The sequence below is a fragment of the Chelmon rostratus genome, chromosome 9 (assembly GCF_017976325.1).
Source record: "Chelmon rostratus isolate fCheRos1 chromosome 9, fCheRos1.pri, whole genome shotgun sequence".
Lineage (NCBI taxonomy): Eukaryota > Metazoa > Chordata > Actinopteri > Chaetodontiformes > Chaetodontidae > Chelmon > Chelmon rostratus.
This window is the reverse complement of record NC_055666.1, coordinates 21163317-21180636: the sequence shown is the minus strand read 5'-3', so window position 1 is coordinate 21180636 and position 17320 is coordinate 21163317. Positions and strand designations below refer to the sequence as shown.

General features: G+C 42.1%; 1 protein-coding gene across 1 annotated transcript in view; it reads left to right on the top strand.

The window, feature by feature from the left end:
- The window catches only part of slit3 (slit homolog 3 (Drosophila)), a 241586-nt gene that overhangs the window by 176895 nt on the left and 47371 nt on the right, over nt 1-17320 (top strand). Inside the window, exons 10-16 of the mRNA XM_041943676.1 lie at nt 1992-2063; nt 3626-3697; nt 4935-5006; nt 7751-7894; nt 8789-8952; nt 13301-13451; nt 16012-16086. Of these exons, the coding sequence (XP_041799610.1) occupies nt 1992-2063; nt 3626-3697; nt 4935-5006; nt 7751-7894; nt 8789-8952; nt 13301-13451; nt 16012-16086 (750 nt within the window). The remainder of the gene's footprint in view (nt 1-1991; nt 2064-3625; nt 3698-4934; nt 5007-7750; nt 7895-8788; nt 8953-13300; nt 13452-16011; nt 16087-17320) is intronic.

Sequence of the window (17320 nt, the reverse complement as noted above, 5' to 3'; positions counted from 1 at the left end):
TCAAATATATTCATAAAGCAATTTAACAAAACAGGTTTGTCTTAAGGCGTTTAACTTCATTAAAACATCAACAGAGATGAGTTTGAGTGAGCTTTTATGCGTGTGTGTGTATGTTTGTGTGTGTGTCCACTGTGAACATGCTCACCTGCCAAACCCATCTCCAGTTTCAGTTGTCGTTTAATTGCCGCCACAACTTATAGATTTTTTATATTGCCTCTGAAAATGTCTTCCCTTTAATACATCCTTTGATATTGAGCCTCTAAGTGTCTTTGTCTCAACCTTGTTTGAAAGCCCCCAGATATAATTTGTTACCTGTTGTGTGTGCAGATTGTCTTTGTCAATATCTGTACATCCCTGATTTATTTTGACCCCTTTGTGGAAATAAGGCGCTGCTGTTTGCCAGGGGCGTGATGTGTGGCAATTTAGACAGGGACATGAGCCAAGAAACAGGCACCTGTAAGGCTCGTGTTGAGTTCAAAGCCATCTTAAAAACACAGTTACAGTGCAGCAGTCACAAGTTGATACAATATATTCAACCAGACTGCATTTAATTTAAAATTTGATCAAAACTTGGCTTTGAGCCAATAGATAGATAGATAGATAGATAGATAGATAGATATCAAGTGAGAAGAGTGAAGAAAGGAAAAGAGAGGGATGAAAGTGGAGGTCAAGAGCAAGACAGGGTGGGGGTGGAAGAGGAGGAGGAGAGGAAGACGAAGAAGAAGGGCGGATTAGTTCCCATTTATCATTCTGACAGCTGACCCTGTGGCTGGCCTTGGGACCTCACCGCATCCTACTCTTCTCTGATTTTTCCTCTCCTCTCCACTGCTGTCCACGCTTTTCCACTCCTCTGATTTCTCCGTTGTTGTCGTCATTTCCCACTTCCCTTCTGTGATTTCTCTTCATCGTTTGCCCTGTTCGTTTCGTCCTTTCTCTAATTTTCTGCTCCACGCCTATGACTTTCCTTTCCTTTCCCTCCTTTTCACCACGGCAACAAGGAGACATGAAGAATGCATGAGCTACATAGATGAGTGTGTTGCTTAAACCATCAAGAGAGCAGAAACTGAACTACAGTACATTTCCCCAAACGTGGGCTTTGTGCCTAGTTCTGATGGCTCCCCACATGATAATAGAGTAATACTACCGGTATGGTGTAATGAGTCTGCAGTCTCCCAGAGAAAGCGATGTAATAAATTCCCTTTGGCCCTTAGCCTGAAAATGTTAAGGAATGTAATGCGTTCATAAATAATATTCTGACTGCATCTAAAGAAGAGAGCGTTGTGGCTCCATCAAAGGAATTTATGAAAGATTCAAATAGAAAAATATGAGAAATTATGATTGGAAAATGAAAATTGTTCATGTCCTGCTGCCAGTTACAGTTAAACCAATTGCCTTATGTGCAAATTGTGCACTAAAACTTGTATTTCACTGTGGTTGAGTGACAGCAAGGTTGATATAGCCAGTTAGCTAGTTGTCATACTTTTCCACTGCAGACATTTATATACACTGCTGCACCTCCTGAACACTTTGGCCAGTGGACAACAGGAATTGTGGTCAGCGGTCCTGGTTTCGGGTTGGTCCCATGTAAGCTCATTACCGCTGAGCTGCAAAATTCAACTCAACGTTTCACACTGGGTGACCTTGACGAGCCCCTGCTGCAAAGCACTGACCAACCCACAGAAATATTGTGTAGATATTGATTGGAACAGCCACCTTTTGAACTTTTTATGCACTTGTGCCTGGCTGAGGTTGTGGCGCAAACAGGACTTCCTTTATTTCTCTGTCCTTGGTGAAAATAAATCCTGGAGGGAATGAAAATTAACTTAAAATTTTATGTGTGACATGCTGTTGTTGAAGTTGTATTCAGATGTTCTCATAGTGTTTTTAAGGCATAATGTGCTCTTTTAATAAATTATTTTTTATATTTTGAATTGAATATTAAAGATCATCTAACTCCCTCTTTTCTCACCCTCTCTTTCTCTCTCTCTCAGTCGTTTGGAGCAGAACTTGATCAAAAGTGTCCCTGCAGGAGCCTTTTCTGCCTACAAGAAGCTCAAAAGGATGTAAGTCTGTTTGGATAACACGGCAAGCACACCCTCAAACACACGCATGCATGCACACGACTGCTTGTGGATTCACACGAGCAGTCGTGTGCATGTAACCACAAGCCTGCACTGACATGTATGACACAGCTCACATTAAGACCTTTAAGATCTTCTTCACTGGTGCCACACACGGATGCATTAGTTGAGGTCAACTGCAGCAACTGTATCTTCTACATAACAATGAGCTTCATGTAAATTCACTCCTAAATCAGTAATGTCGACAGAAAATAAAGCAGACCCAGTAAAGAGCTTTGGGGCACTCCAAGGTTAAGTGCAGTAAACCAGCATAAACTGAGCCTACTGGCTTTCACACATTGAGTTCTACCAGAACTATAATTTCTAAGACAACATATCACTTGGTCAGAAATTCATGCATTAATCAGCTTCAGCTTCAGCAGTGCATGATAAAATGTTTCAAAGATTGTAAACTAATCAATAGATAAAGCCGGATGGCCCCGTCGCCTGTCGAGGTCTTCAGTAATCTCATTCACAGTCGTCATAGCAGCAGTAATCATGGTATATGCGTTCTACACTTAAACTGATAAAATTACATTAGTACAAAAAGGGTCACTAGATGTTTTTCAAGGATGATAACCAGCACTAATAACTCAATGTAAATACTGTGCTGACTTCAATGTCTTAGAAATGCATAAAACAGGGAGAAGATAGAAATACATCCAAGAATTGAAACAGTAAATTCTGCAGCAGCTTTAACAAACTACAGATATAAATTGACAGGATCTTCACATTCCCTTGTATTAATTTTCAATAACCGTTTACCTCAGTCAAAGAAAATGCTTTGAATCTAGAACTTTAATTAATGCATAATTACTTACAGTGTCTATAACATTTGAGCTCCAGCGCAGTAGTCAAGAAGAAGGGTGTATGTTTCATCTGAAGTCCAAACCCCATACACACACACACACACACACACACACACACACTCACACACACACTCACACAGTTCATCTCTTCTTGTCTCTTTCACACACACCCACAGACATTAAGCTCATTGGTGAAAAATGTCCTTATCATGCAAATGTCTTAAAATGCCAGACCTGCAGACTTGTGCAAGGTTGTAAGGTTATCCACCCACCTCCCCACCCACACACACACACACACACACACACACACACACCAATCAAGTTTTAAGCTCCACAGAAGTGTTAAATAATATATCTTACAGCGGTGTAGGTGAATGACATGAACTGCACTTAACATGCCACTGCTTCCAGTTTCTCTCTCTTCACTCTTTTTCTTTCTCTCCTGTCGCTTCACTTCTTTCCCTCACTCTGTTCATCACTCTCTCTCCCCGCTTCCCTCATTTAGTTACACATTCAGACCTTCTGACTTCTTTTTCTCAGTCCTGTCCCCTTGCCTTGACCTCTGCTGATGTATTCCCTCATGATCATTTGTCTGACAGTTCTAGGACATTCACATAGCATGAACCCCATTACTGTGTATTACAGTAATGCACTTATCTCCTCTTTCTCCCTCTCTCTCTCTCTCTCTCTCCCCAGTGATTTGAGTAAGAACCAGATTTCTGACATTGCTGCCGATGCTTTCAGTGGCCTTCGCTCACTCACCTCACTGTAAGTATGATGCACGTGCATGCAAACACACACACACTGTGCACAGGTAAGCTCACACACACCTATCCAGACAGGAAAAGTAATTGCGTTTCCAGACATTTAGCAAATAAAATGTTGTAGATGTTGACAACTGGACCACAATGCTGCGGCGTGTGTGTATGGGCTTTATGTGTGTCTTTCTATTTGTGTGTGTGTGTGTGCGTCACTGAGGGTGAATGTGATAAGAACATGAAGGACAGTTTAATTTGAATCAATCTGGAGCATGAAAATGAGACAGACAGACAGACAGACAAGAAGGAGCAGACAAGGTGAACTCTGCTGGGTGTTAAAATTGAACACACACATGCACAAAGCCGAGTCAGTTGAACAGGAATGTCACCCAGAGGCAAGACGTGTGCAGCAGAGGCCAGCTGAGGCGTGATGTACCAAAATATGAATTTGCTCAAGTGAATTAAATGCTTGTAACAGCAAATGGGGGCACATCTCAAACATTGTTTCAGTTTTTGACAGTCAAAAGAGATAAATGGTCCAACAGTGTGTAAGTGAGAAATAATTTATAATGACAAAAAAAAAAGTCAAAAAATTGCATTGCACTAGCGGTTTTGTCTCTTTGAACGTAGGACTTATTTGTTTTTGTACCTAAAATATTAAACCTGAGCAGATATATTTAGGAGATCTGAATATTAGTGAAACTTGATGATGATTTTCAGCTGAGACACTTTCATATGACAGCTATTGTCATGACGTACAGCCAAACAATTTAGGCATCAAACTTTGCCATCAAGTGACAGCATTTGATTTACACGTGCACTTATTTTGTATAACCAATCCCATCACTCCATACTGAACATTACACGCAATCATAGTCAGCAGTCCTTCGGGTGAATATTAAGGATGATACTATAAATTGCACTAAATATGATTCAGGGTTGCAGTTGTCAGATCATCTGTGGAGAGAAATTGGTTAAATCCCCAAAACAGCATCTTTAAAACTGCCAAAGTAGCCTGGACAGAGATAGTATCAATTGCTTATTCACTATATGCTGTTAAATTAAAATGAGGATTTCCCAAAAAATACACTTTAATGTAACAAAATACCATAAAAAGTCTCAGCTTGTGGATGTAGAGCATTTCATTGTGCTTCGCAGCTGTCTTAAGACTGCATGAGTCTCAACAAGTGAGGAAAGCCTTGCAAACACTGTAACCTAAATTATGTTGTTGTGTCTGTCCTGTGCAGGGTGTTGTACGGCAACAAGATCACAGAGCTGCCCAAGGGATTGTTTGATGGACTGGTTTCCCTGCAGCTACTGTAAGTACTGTCTGTGTGGTCTATTGTTTTGTATGTACCTGTGAGCATGTGTGTGGTCCCCCTAGAAAACAATGAAATACATTATTCAGTAAACCAAAGGGTTTCGAACAGTCTGGTCTGACACTGTTCGGCTGCAGTTTCTTTTACAAAATGGCTTGAACCAAGGGGCAACCAGTGCACATGTGAAATGTGAAACAAGGAAGAGCCTAGCGTGTCGGCTCTTCTCGCAGGTGATTTGTCAGCAAGGAAGTATAACTGCTGTGTGGCACAGTTTACAGTATGCAGCTGAAGGTTTGTGTCAAGGTCGTCTTCAGCCGGTGTCGGAGAAAAGATACAAAACTGGTTTGGAAAAGTACTCATGTGAAGTCAGCATGTAATTAGCATCCTTTAAAAAGCACCAGACTTTACTTGCGGTGTTCCTTAATCTGTGCACCAACGTTATGGTAAGTAGCTTTGTCTGTACTTGTGTTTAGTGTTGTACTTACAGTAAATTTCCCTGATTAAGATGATTTGGTGACTTGGCGTCAGAAAGCTGTACCCGCAGTACCATGATCACAACTAGGGCCAATGTTATAGACCCTTGTTGCTTCAATATATGGTATGTTGGTAAGTTTATGAGGAAGCGCGCATCTTGATAATCATCACTGTAGCACAGTTGCAGCTATAGCAGAATCCCCTCTTCATGCATTAACCCGCCATCTGTTGTGGATCGTGTGTGTGTGTGTGTGTATACAGAAAACTCTTTCCTAAATTATCAACATGAGCTAAATTGGTGCACTGTAATAAAAACTGTAATCTCCCACAGTTCTTCTAACATTTAGTGTCTGCTCGGAGGAAAACTATTAATTCTGAATAATTCCTCACGGGTTCAGCGGTGGTTCAGCATGCAGTAAAAATTCTGCCTCCTATAACGGCTACGTTGGTACTGTATGTGGCATATGGTCCTCGCAAATGCCGCAGTCCGCCGCAGAAACAGCTAATGTTCTGGGCTTTTCCATCGTAAAGTGAAGCGGAGCAAAGAGAATGAGGATGAGTGAATCTAACCCACAAACACCTTTTACAGGCTTAGGTGGATCATTTGGATGCATGGTGCATAGTCACACACAGGGACGAAGAAAGAGGGGGGGTGGATGGATAGATAGACAAATGAATGGATGGAGGTGGAAAGAGGTAAAAAAGACAGACATAAGGAAGAAGACATATAGAGAAGCAGATATGTTATTGCAGATAAGATTAGAAAAGAGATCTGTGTTTTAGTGCCAGCGTATGTATTAAGTGACATTATTAATATTTCATAGGCCATCCCCTGATTGGAATAGCATTTCCCATTGTTTACACATGCGTGTGTGTTCCTTTAACAGGATAATCCATGTCTGTTTCTGTGCATTTGTGACCGTGTTAAACAATGAATAAATAAAGTGCTGAATGACTAGTTAATATTCATGTCTTGCCACATCATTGGTCAATCACAGAAAGACACTGCCCGCGGGTGTTGACGCTCGCTCAGCAGGTGTAGGGAGGGAATGTGTCTTTTAATATTTCGCCCCTGACAGAAAAAAACCTCCCATCTCTAAAAAGTCGGTGAGTTTATCATGAATTTTAAGATGCCATTATTCTCCCATATAGTGTGATAATTATAAATTATATATAAGCTTTCACTGGTGAATCAAGCAGCATGTCATGACAAAGATGTGTTTATTGCTTTGTATAGCTACCGGTCTGCTGTTTATATTGTCTGAGCTGCTTTGTTTTACTGGTGCAGTTTCAAGTAATTAGTTCCCCCTGTGAGCTGCCTAATGAGGCGTGGATATGTCGCAGAGCAGCATGTGAGTGCGTGCATTTGTGCGCGTGTATGTCCAAGTGGGTTATGCCGGCATAGGCTCTCGTTAGGATGACTTGAGATGATTAAGCTGGGCTGCTGTACTAGGCGGTGAGTTAGTCACCTGTCAGGCAGTAAAGAACAGAGAAAGTGAGCACAGAGGGACAAAGAAACAAGGAATGAGAGAAAAGACAGAGAGAGGAAGGGTGTTTGTGTGGTAAAAGAGCAAGAAGATCGAGAATGAGCGGGACAAGGAGTGAAAAAAGAAAGTACAGGCAAAAAGCTGTCAACTTGGCTATATTAGCTAATGAAGAGCAGGTATGAAAGGACAGGCAGATGCAGGAAAGGGTGGAGGTGCAAACCCTTCCTGTCATTTACCTAATCCCTCTATCACATTTCTCATTTCCCGTTCTCTCTCCCCTCCAGTTTGCTGTCAGCCCCTTTCTCTTAATTGTATATCTGTGTCACTCACAGTTAAATTTTTGCCTGTCCTTTCACTGTCTCACTCCATTATTTCCTCCATTCCTCTATCTTTTCGTTTCCTCCCTCCTTTTCCCTTCACCATCTGTCTCTCCCATCAAAGCAAGATATTACACTCCCGCCCAACAGTAGATATTCCCCTCTTGCTCCAGAAGAGAAAGTGAAAATATATAAAACCACAATTTTCAGATTTATGTGTCATGGCCAGAAAAAATATAATCATGACTGTGGAGAGGGTAGGAGAGGCTATGGGGAAGAAATAGTGAGAAGGAGATGACAGGGGAGAAGAGTAGTGGTTTTGCTGCATTTTACAAAAGTAAATTATCTCATTAACTGGATATGTGTTTAAATCTTGTTTGTGCAGTGCACAGAGATAATAAAGCCAAATAAGTAAAACAGCGGCAGATAAATAGCAAATGCTGAATGGCTCGTCTCTGTGTTTCAGGCTGCTGAACGCCAACAAAATTAACTGTTTGAGAGTCAACACCTTCCAGGATCTGCAGAACCTCAACCTGCTGTCGCTGTACGACAACAAACTGCAAACAATCAGCAAAGGACTGTTCGCCCCTCTGCGCTCCATCAAGACTCTGTAAGTAAAGCAAGGTTTTTTTCACAAACCCAGACACTAAAAAACACTGGCTTGAAAATGGACCCAGTGTGGAGTCAGTGTAGCATTAAGACAATACTGGGTTTATCAAGTACCAGTGGGGTGTTTTGACCCAGTGTTATTTTTACATTACTGTTGGGTTAGTGGACCCAAACAACCCGTTTTTACCAGTGGGTACTGGGTGAAATGAGCACTGGTTCAGTTTTCACCCAGTATTTGTTAGTGTGTCTTAGACAGAGCTGCACCAATTAGTTGGTTAATTGATTATTCAGTTAGTTTCATTTGCAGCTATTGATTTATTGTTTCAGCCGTTTCAGAAATGCCAATTATTTTCTGGCCCCAGCTACTGAAATGTGTCAGTTTTTCAGCTGTTGTACAGGAATTGAAATATTTTGAGGCTTCAGGCTGTGCGGAAGCACTGTGACCTCTGGGAAATCCCAAATTAATTTTTTTCACATTTCATAGACTGATTAATAGATAATGAAAATGAATGAGTGCAAATAAGTGCTGGTTGCAGCCCATTAAACAACACACTGATGTTTAAACATGATGATATAGAGCGACCGAGGAAAGAGGGCATCATACTGAAAACTCAGTTTCTGCTGCTTGAAATATAAAAACCTCACTTTTTGTATGCTAGGGGATTTTTGGACCAGACGCCAGCAGTTTAAAGTAACTAATGTAAAGGCTTTGAAGGGTTTTTGTGTCAGGAGTGTTTTGTATCAGTCAGCAATGAGAAGAGTCACAAAAAGGTTTCAAGTGTGACTAAAACACATGACAGCTGAGGCAGCTGTAGTAACTGCGTGGTCCTCTTCTTCTCCCGTTCCCATGACAAACCCGTCATCCCCTGTTTCCTCTCGCCTCTCTCTCTCCCAGTCATCTGGCCCAGAATCCTTTTATGTGTGACTGTCACCTGAAGTGGCTGGCAGACTACCTGTTTGACAACCCTATTGAGACCAGTGGAGCCCGCTGCAGCCACCCCAGAAGGCTGGCTAACAAACGCATCAGCCAGGTTAAAGGCAAGAAGTTCAGGTGCACAGGTAGGAGACGAGTTCACGCAGACACCTGCCTCTCCCAACCAATCACACGGCCAGGAGCAAAACATAAAGGGCTAAATATTTTACCTGTGTTTGTTTGCATTTATGTGTAGGGCTTCTGATACGTGGGACTTTAACTTTGGATGAAATAAATGAATCACTGAGCCATAGACAAGTAATCTGACATCAAACACCAGAAAGATTATAGATATGTCAATCAGTGATAAATATCAATCATTTAAGCCATTCATAAACTGCCAGCGTAAATCTGAGCTCACTTTTCTCAGCAGACTCTCCTACTTTTACTTTAGTGTTGTTTTCCTTGGAAAGCATGAATGTGTTTTTGTTAGGGTCAGAGAGAGAAATGCTTGCAGAAGTGCAGTCACACCACATTTTGCTTCCCTTTCACTTTAGCGAAGAACAGGGCAAGATGCATTCACTTCTGGTCCAATCAGATTAAACTTAACGACTCAGTTAGAGCAAGTGCAACTCGCATTCCGTTCACGTTCATGTTGCGTAGCGACTGTCACCTGAAGTGGCTGGCAGACTACCTGTTTGACAACCCTATTGAGACCAGTGGAGCCCGCTGCAGCCACCCCAGAAGGCTGGCTAACAAACGCATCAGCCAGGTTAAAGGCAAGAAGTTCAGGTGCACAGGTAGGAGACGAGTTCACGCAGACACGCAGTGTCCGCACACACAGACACAAGCAAACAGGCAGGGAGTCGCCCCTGAAGATTAATAAAGAATGTCAAGATGCACTGGTGAAACATTAGAAAATGTAGTTTTCTGTGTGCAATTAGAAACTTGAATTGATATGCGTTTACTAAAATACACACCAGCATTCACACTGGAGTCTGGAGTCTCTCTCCATGGTAGTGTTCTGTTGCTGTTATTTCCTTTGATATGAGCCATGGGTCTCACTAATTACCACACAGAGCAATTCAGTATAGTGAAGCAGCACAATAACCAACTCAGCAGGGACTGGCCATAGACTGTGATCGCCCACTTGTGTGAGCGTGGGAGTGTGTGTGTGTGTGTGTGTGTGTGTGTGTGTGTGTGTGTGTGTGTAAGACTGTATGCACTTAGCATCCTGCAGTGGCTCTTCACATTGTTTGCTCAGTCTTAAATATTATGCCTTTTTATGGATTGCTGGAAAATGATTTTTTTAAATCCCCTTACAGACATTTTATAAACTATTTGTGCTGTGCCATAACTCTGGTTGTAAGCAAATAATTGGTTTACAAGGCAGCACAGTTGGAGATTTCTGTCAGTTGTATTAGTTCCAGCAGTAACTTTAACCTTGCACTGAATCGGAGTGAAGAAGATGATGTAAGAAAAGATGATCATGTAATAGAAATATCAGAAGCGGTTGGAAATTGGCTGCTATCTATTCCCTTTAATAAGCTGCAGCACTCTTGTGATTGACATATGCATATGTGTTTGTTTTACAATGAGTAACAAAGTCTAACTGCAGGTTTTTCACCTTCCATCACAGATGTTTTGTTTTATTAGGAATCTAAAGATAAAACATAACAGCAGATCTATAACGAAGAAACAGAAAAGCACACAAAATATTGGAAAACAGACCAAAAATGGTTTGTCCCAGTCTAAACTGGGCACACAATAAATAGCATAACCAATACTATGAAATGTTGAAGGCTTTTATCCAAAGTGCTTTGCAGTACCATGAGCACATGTGGTACATTTTGGCGTGGCAGGTCTCAGTGGCGAGAGAGACCCTAATGTTAGTGCTCTGCTCATGGAGCTTATCAAGATAACTAGATTACAAATGCTCCCAAAGCTGGTTTTGGCGATCCTCTTTGCTTCAGCCCTTCCTGTCTGCAGTCCCATGCCTCTCCTTGCATCTCCTCTTCCTCTCTGGACCTGTGTGGACATTTTCGCTATTGGTGGGCAGATCTCTGGTCCCGTCCCCTTCCTGTGTGGATCTGCAGCTGTCTGTTGCCTCTCCTATCCTGTATGGACCCTGCCCCCTGACTGATTGGTGCAGCTCTCTGTTGCCCCACCTTCCTCCTGTGTGGACCTGCATTCTGATTGGTTCGTGCAGCTGTCTCTTGTGCTTGATCTAACCATGTGGCCCAGCCTACTTTGACATCACATGGTTCCGTCAAGCGCCAGGGACCGCAGAGCACACACCCACCTGCCTCTCCCAACCAATCACACGGCCAGGAGCAAAACATAAAGGGCTAAATATTTTACCTGTGTTTGTTTGCATTTATGTGTAGGGCTTCTGATACGTGGGACTTTAACTTTGGATGAAATAAATGGACATCACTGAGCCATAGACAAGTAATCTGACATCAAACACCAGAAAGATTATAGATATGTCAATCAGTGATAAATATCAATAATTTAAGCCATTCATAAACTGCCAGCGTAAATCTGAGCTCACTTTTCTCAGCAGACTCTCCTACTTTTACTTTAGTGTTGTTTTCCTTGGAAAGCATGAATGTGTTTTTGTTAGGGTCAGAGAGAGAAATGCTTGCAGAAGTGCAGTCACACCAAATTTTGCTTCCCTTTCACTTTAGCGAAGAACAGGGCAAGATGCATTCACTTCTGGTCCAATCAGATTAAACTTAACGACTCAGTTAGAGCAAGTGGGGGGACTCAACTCGCATTCCGTTCACGTTCATGTTGCGTAGCGAAATAATACAGCTACGCAGGGAGAGGGGCACTGCTTGGCCACACCTAGAGCAGGTTAATGACACAGATTACTGGCAGTGTTTGGTAAGAAGCTGTATTATTTACAGTATGGTTTACTGCTGTTGTTAGCTACTTAGCCATGCTAGCTCCTGCCGTTAATGCTATCAACCCCGCCATCACTATTTCTACCTGCGTCTCGCCATATCACGTGAGTAAATCTCGTCTGGCGAGATATGGTGTGGCCACACCTGCACACCTGCCTCCACTGTCAAATTGTCCAATTGCAGTGCTTCAGTGGGTAGCATGGCTGATCCCGCCACCTCTCCCGCTTCACCCTTTTCTGTTCCACCTGAGGAACTTTAAAGAAAGAACTCAAACTAGTGCTGGTGTTTCTTTATTCTTACCTTCTTTCCTTTGATACATGAAAACCTTCCCACCCCGAGTTCTTTGCTCTATTTCTTCCTTGCTCCCTTGCTCTTTCCTTTCTGTCAGCTTGCCAACCAACAAGGCTAGTGGTAGCCCAGTGATATCTTTTAAAGTATGCTGCCACGGAAAGGAGCTAGCCAGCCATTTCTCCCATCAGGCAGACACCGTTCGGAGAGCAGTTATCATTTTCTGAGTTCAAATCAAGGTTGTTCATTGCAGATTACCCCTCAATAGGCGGTCTTAGTTATTTAACAGTGACAAGTAGAAAACATATGAGCCATAAAGGGTGTGTGCCAGGAGAGAGTGGAGACAGAGGATGAAAGAAGTAGTCTGTGCCAATGTAAGAGCAGTCAAAAAAAACAGAAAAGGTTACATTGACAGAGAACAGATAGACAAACAAGGTTGGAAAGAGAGAGAGGAAGACAAAGAGGTGATGATAACCATGAGAAGAATAAAGAGTTGCATGAGGTGCAGCATGATGTAAACCAGGTCTATTCCTCAGGCACTGGCGGTCATAAATAATATCTGCTCACATTATATCTAAATAACAGAAGTGGTCTCTGGCTCACCTTGTTAAACAAAAACATCCAGGGTTAAGCCACATGTATCTACAAAATGATTCCATAAAACCGCACGGATATCTGTTTGTTAATTTGATTTACAGTGGCAGCCATGCAGAATGACCCCTCCCTGCATCAGCCCTGTGCCTGCTGCACAGTACCATACTGCAGCAGCAGGCAGCCTGTTCTTTTTAATACATGACGCAGATATAGTTCATTCATGTCTTCCAAACGACTGGCTGGCTAATCATGTTTTACAGCATTTGACAGCTGAAATTATAACAAAAGTCGTATTTTCCAAACAATTAACCTCTAACGAGAAACAGTTTAGACAGATATTGAAAACCTGTCAGTGGAAGCGAGAGTTTTGACATGGTTACATCTGAATAGGCTTGTGTTCTATTGGCTGTGTTTTTATTGGGATAATATGTTGTCCATCATAAGAGATACATGGAAACAATCTGGTAATTGTGTAAATGGGATGATTTTTTTATTAAAATATATAAAAAGTCTAACATGAAGCACTTTCTGTCTCTGATGTCTCCCTTTGTCTTTCTTCGCCTCCATTTTTTTCCTGTTCTGTCTCATTTGACTTCATTTACCTGGCTTTTCTTCTTTCCTTCCCTTTCCTCCCTGCTTTTCTCCCTGTTTCTCTTATGTCACTTTCTCTCTCTTTTGCTCTCCCCCTCTCTTTCCTCTGCAGGTCAGGAGGACTATCGCACTCGTCTGAGTGGCGAGTGTTTCCAGGATCTGGTGTGTCCAGAGAAATGTCGCTGCGAAGGCACCGTGGTCGACTGCTCCAATCTCAAACTGACCCGTATACCTCCACACATCCCCGATCACACCACAGACCTGTAAGTCAGCTATTGTTTCCTTTTCACATACATATTGTATGCAGCATGTGATGAAATATCAGATTGAGGGCCATGTGTTCCACTGCTTCTACTTGAAATTGTAAACCGTCACGCGTCCTTTAACATGCCACAGACCTGTCAAGAAGTTTTTCACATTCTCAGGCATGTAAGAAAACACATTCAGACACACAAATGCAATCATGCACAGGCACACACAGCCTTGCATACATGCTTAAAGACATAAACAAATGCAAATGTGGAATGCACGCACACGTCTGCCTTTCTCCGTGTGTCTCTCTGGCTCTCTCAGAGCGGTATCACGAACGTCACTTTTCATTTCTAACTTCCAGACCAAAATGCCTCTCAACAGTCCTTTCCATCTCCCTCATAGTCCCAAAGGAGCCATCATCATGTCTGGCGAAGGGTCTCACACTAGAATACTGAGCAGTGCCATGGATCATTCATTTTCCTGCTAAAAAATGGAAAGGGAGTAACAGATAACACGCAACAGGAATACCATAATGTGATTGTGAAAAGGGTTAAAAAGTGTGTTCAGAGCCTGCTGGAGTCACAGACGAAATAAGAATTTTAGCATGGTCAAATCACGTTAAGTCACGTTTCAAACAATGCAGCTCAATGTGCTTCACAAACAGCAAATATATATATTATTCATCCCACCCACACATACCCAAAGAGAGAGAGAGAGATGGCGAGAGATACAGGCACATGGAAACACTGGCTAGCCATAGGCTTAGAGAGCAGGTAGGTCTTAAACTTATGTTTAAATGACAGCACAGTTGTTTGTTCCAGAGAGTGGGCCCATGGTAAGTGAATGCACCTTCACCAGATTCACCTCTGATCACTAATTATATATATGTTATATTAAATAAATAATTATCTGAGGGTTCTGGAGTATTTTTCTGATAATATGCAAGAATTAATTTGAACTGCAGAAAACAAATGCTGTGATGTGATCTAAAAGAGAAATGGCTTAAAAACTGCTCATAAAATACCTACAAACTGAGACAAAAAAAATGGCTTTCTGATTCAAAACTGTGACAAAGTGTGTTGCTGCAAAAAACAGCGGTGCCCCATTTTACTCCCAGCGCCTGGCACTTTATCGAATATTCAGTAAGCTAATATTTTCACACAGGAAATAGGAATCCAGCCAGAGGCAAAGTTGTTCCTAATAATGCTGAATCACTGGCAGCTTTAAAATTTAGGTAAAGGATGGAGAGCTTCTTCCATGGCTCTCACTGCGGTATTAATGGGGAATAGCTGCAGGATGGTTGCCACAGCATTACTTATGGAAGTTAGTTGCATAATGGTGAATTCAACCATGGCTGCCACTTTAGATAACTAATAATGTCAGTATCCCACAGACCATTAGCCTCCAATTCCTCTGTCTCTCTGTGCTTCTGTTTCTCTCTGTGAACTCCTGTATCCTCCAATCCTCCCTCCTTTTCTCTCTATCTGTTCCCAGGGTGCCTCATGTCAAAAATATAAACTGTGTCCTTTATGGTTGGTTAGAGGGCAGATCAAAGTTTCAACTATTTCTGACACCCTCTCTCATTTCTTTCTCTTGCCTCTTCCTTAAGAACACAACCAACCAGTGGGGTTTTTGAAGGCCACAAACACACACACACACAAACACACACACACAAACACATACACAAGCTGCCAGTTGTGCCCTGTGTAACCTGCCTTATCAGGGGAAATCAGGGAAGGTTGTGGCTGAGCTGAAGGCTCATATATTTTTTGCTCTCTTTCTCTCTTCTGTCTATCTTTCCGCCTTTCTTGGCTCTTCCCACTAGCCATAAAAATCCTTGACGCCGGCCTTGAGAGTGTTCAATAAGTATGAAAGAATCGGTCTTAAGAGAATTATTTGCACTTATAAAACGTACTGTACATTCATAGTCGATAACGAGGGCTCTACATCACAAGGTAAAGAGATTAGAAGTATTTCATCTATACTGTCTATGTTCAAAATATGCAAATCAAGCGAGCAGTAAAAGCAGCGTCGTTTCCCTGCTGTTCCCAATCTGCTTCGGACTTTGCGATGTTATTTCAGTTTGGCTTCTTTCAGGTTGATCCATCTTTTAACTCCGCCTCTATCTCATTAGAAAGTGTCCCCTCCGGCTGAACTTTCACTTTCTTTCCTCAATTTCTCTCACTCTACCTCTCTCTTTCACACACACACACACATACACACACATACACAACGAGCATCCTTTTAGCAGCAGCCTTTTAGTACAAATTACCTCTATAAAGCAGATGTCTAGCTTACTATCTCTCAAACTGTTTTCTCTTGGCTTAGGGCAGTGTGGGTATTGATGACCACGTAGAAAAGATTCATTTCTCTTCTCTTCTCTTCTCACCAATATGTTAAATGATTTTCTCCTCCTCCTCTGGTTTTGCGCTGCATCATACTTCAGCAGTCACTAAAGGCCTCTTAACCTTCATGCAGTCATTCCTCCTTCACTTGCGTGTTGACTTCAGAGCAGTTTGCTTCATGAAACAATAAATGTGTAACTCCCTTCCTCTATCTTTCTCTCTGCAGGAGGTTAAACGACAATGAGATTGCTGTCCTGGAGGCTGCAGGAACATTTAAGAAGTTGCCTAACTTGAAGAAGATGTACGTATACTTTTTTGGAAAATAAGCACCTCTCATTTATTCAGTAACTTACGGTTAGGGCTAGGCTTGTTGTTGTTTTGCATTTATTTATTCATGAAAGCATGCATGCATTTACCTAATTTGTCCTCTGAAAAGGAGGCCAAGAGGGCCATCCATGGGCGTGAAGTGGGAGATGGGAATCTTCTTTATAAGAGCAGACATTTCCTTGTCACTTCTAATGGGATATTACTCTTATTCAGTCTTTCCCCTGTTCTATACATTGGTGAGAGAAGAGGGAAGGACTAGAACTGCAGTTACAAGAAGACTGAGAGGAGAACAGATGGCAATAGGTGGATGGACAGAGAAAAGAGATAAGGAAGAAGAACTAGAAGATATGAGAGAAAGGGAAGGAAGGACAAAAGGTGACAGAGGGAGGGCAATGGAAAGAAAAGGGAAAGGTAGATAAAAGGGAAGGAAGGAGGACAAGAGAAAAGTACCAAAAACATTCGTGCGAAGGGTGAAGAAGTGAAATGAGCGAGACATGAGCGAGGAGGAACAGGAGTGGCTGAAGACAAGCAAGAGGATGGGACAGAGGGAGATGGAGAGGAAGGAAGTGTGGGTGGGAGGTATGGAGGAAGCGAATATTAAATCGAAATAGAAGATGGGCCTTCGGTTCAGATTTACAGTCAGTCCTTATCTACTCTAGGTTTGTGTGTGCGTGTGTGTGTGTGTGTGTGTGTGTGTGTGTGTGTGTGTGTGTGTGTGTGTGTCACAGTGAGATAGAAAAAGACAGAGCAGAGACCAGCAGTTGATTTATTGGAGAGGAAATTGCTAACCATCTAGCAGTGTCACTGACGATATAGATTGGCTAGCATTCATTTCCATTTTCCTTCACACAATTCCTTCCCTCTCTTCCTCATCTCCTCCTCTCCTCTCCTCACCTCCCTTATTCCTCCATTTGCGCTTTCATTTTAGTTTGTCTAAAATCATATATTTTTTGTTTCTTTGTCAACTCCCTTCGTCCATCTGCTTTCTGCTCTTTTCCTCTGCTCTCCTTTCCCCTCCTTTCTTTCCCCTCCTTCCTCTCATCTCCCATAAAGCTGATAAGAGGAAACACAAAACTAGCTATGAATGAAAGCTACAGTGGTTGTGATAGCTATCATCCCAAGTTATTGTCTCTGTGGCCAAATGCTCTCTTTTCATTTTAATTTTTCTCATTGTGTGTGCAAGGAAGAGAGATAGCAATCATTTTCAG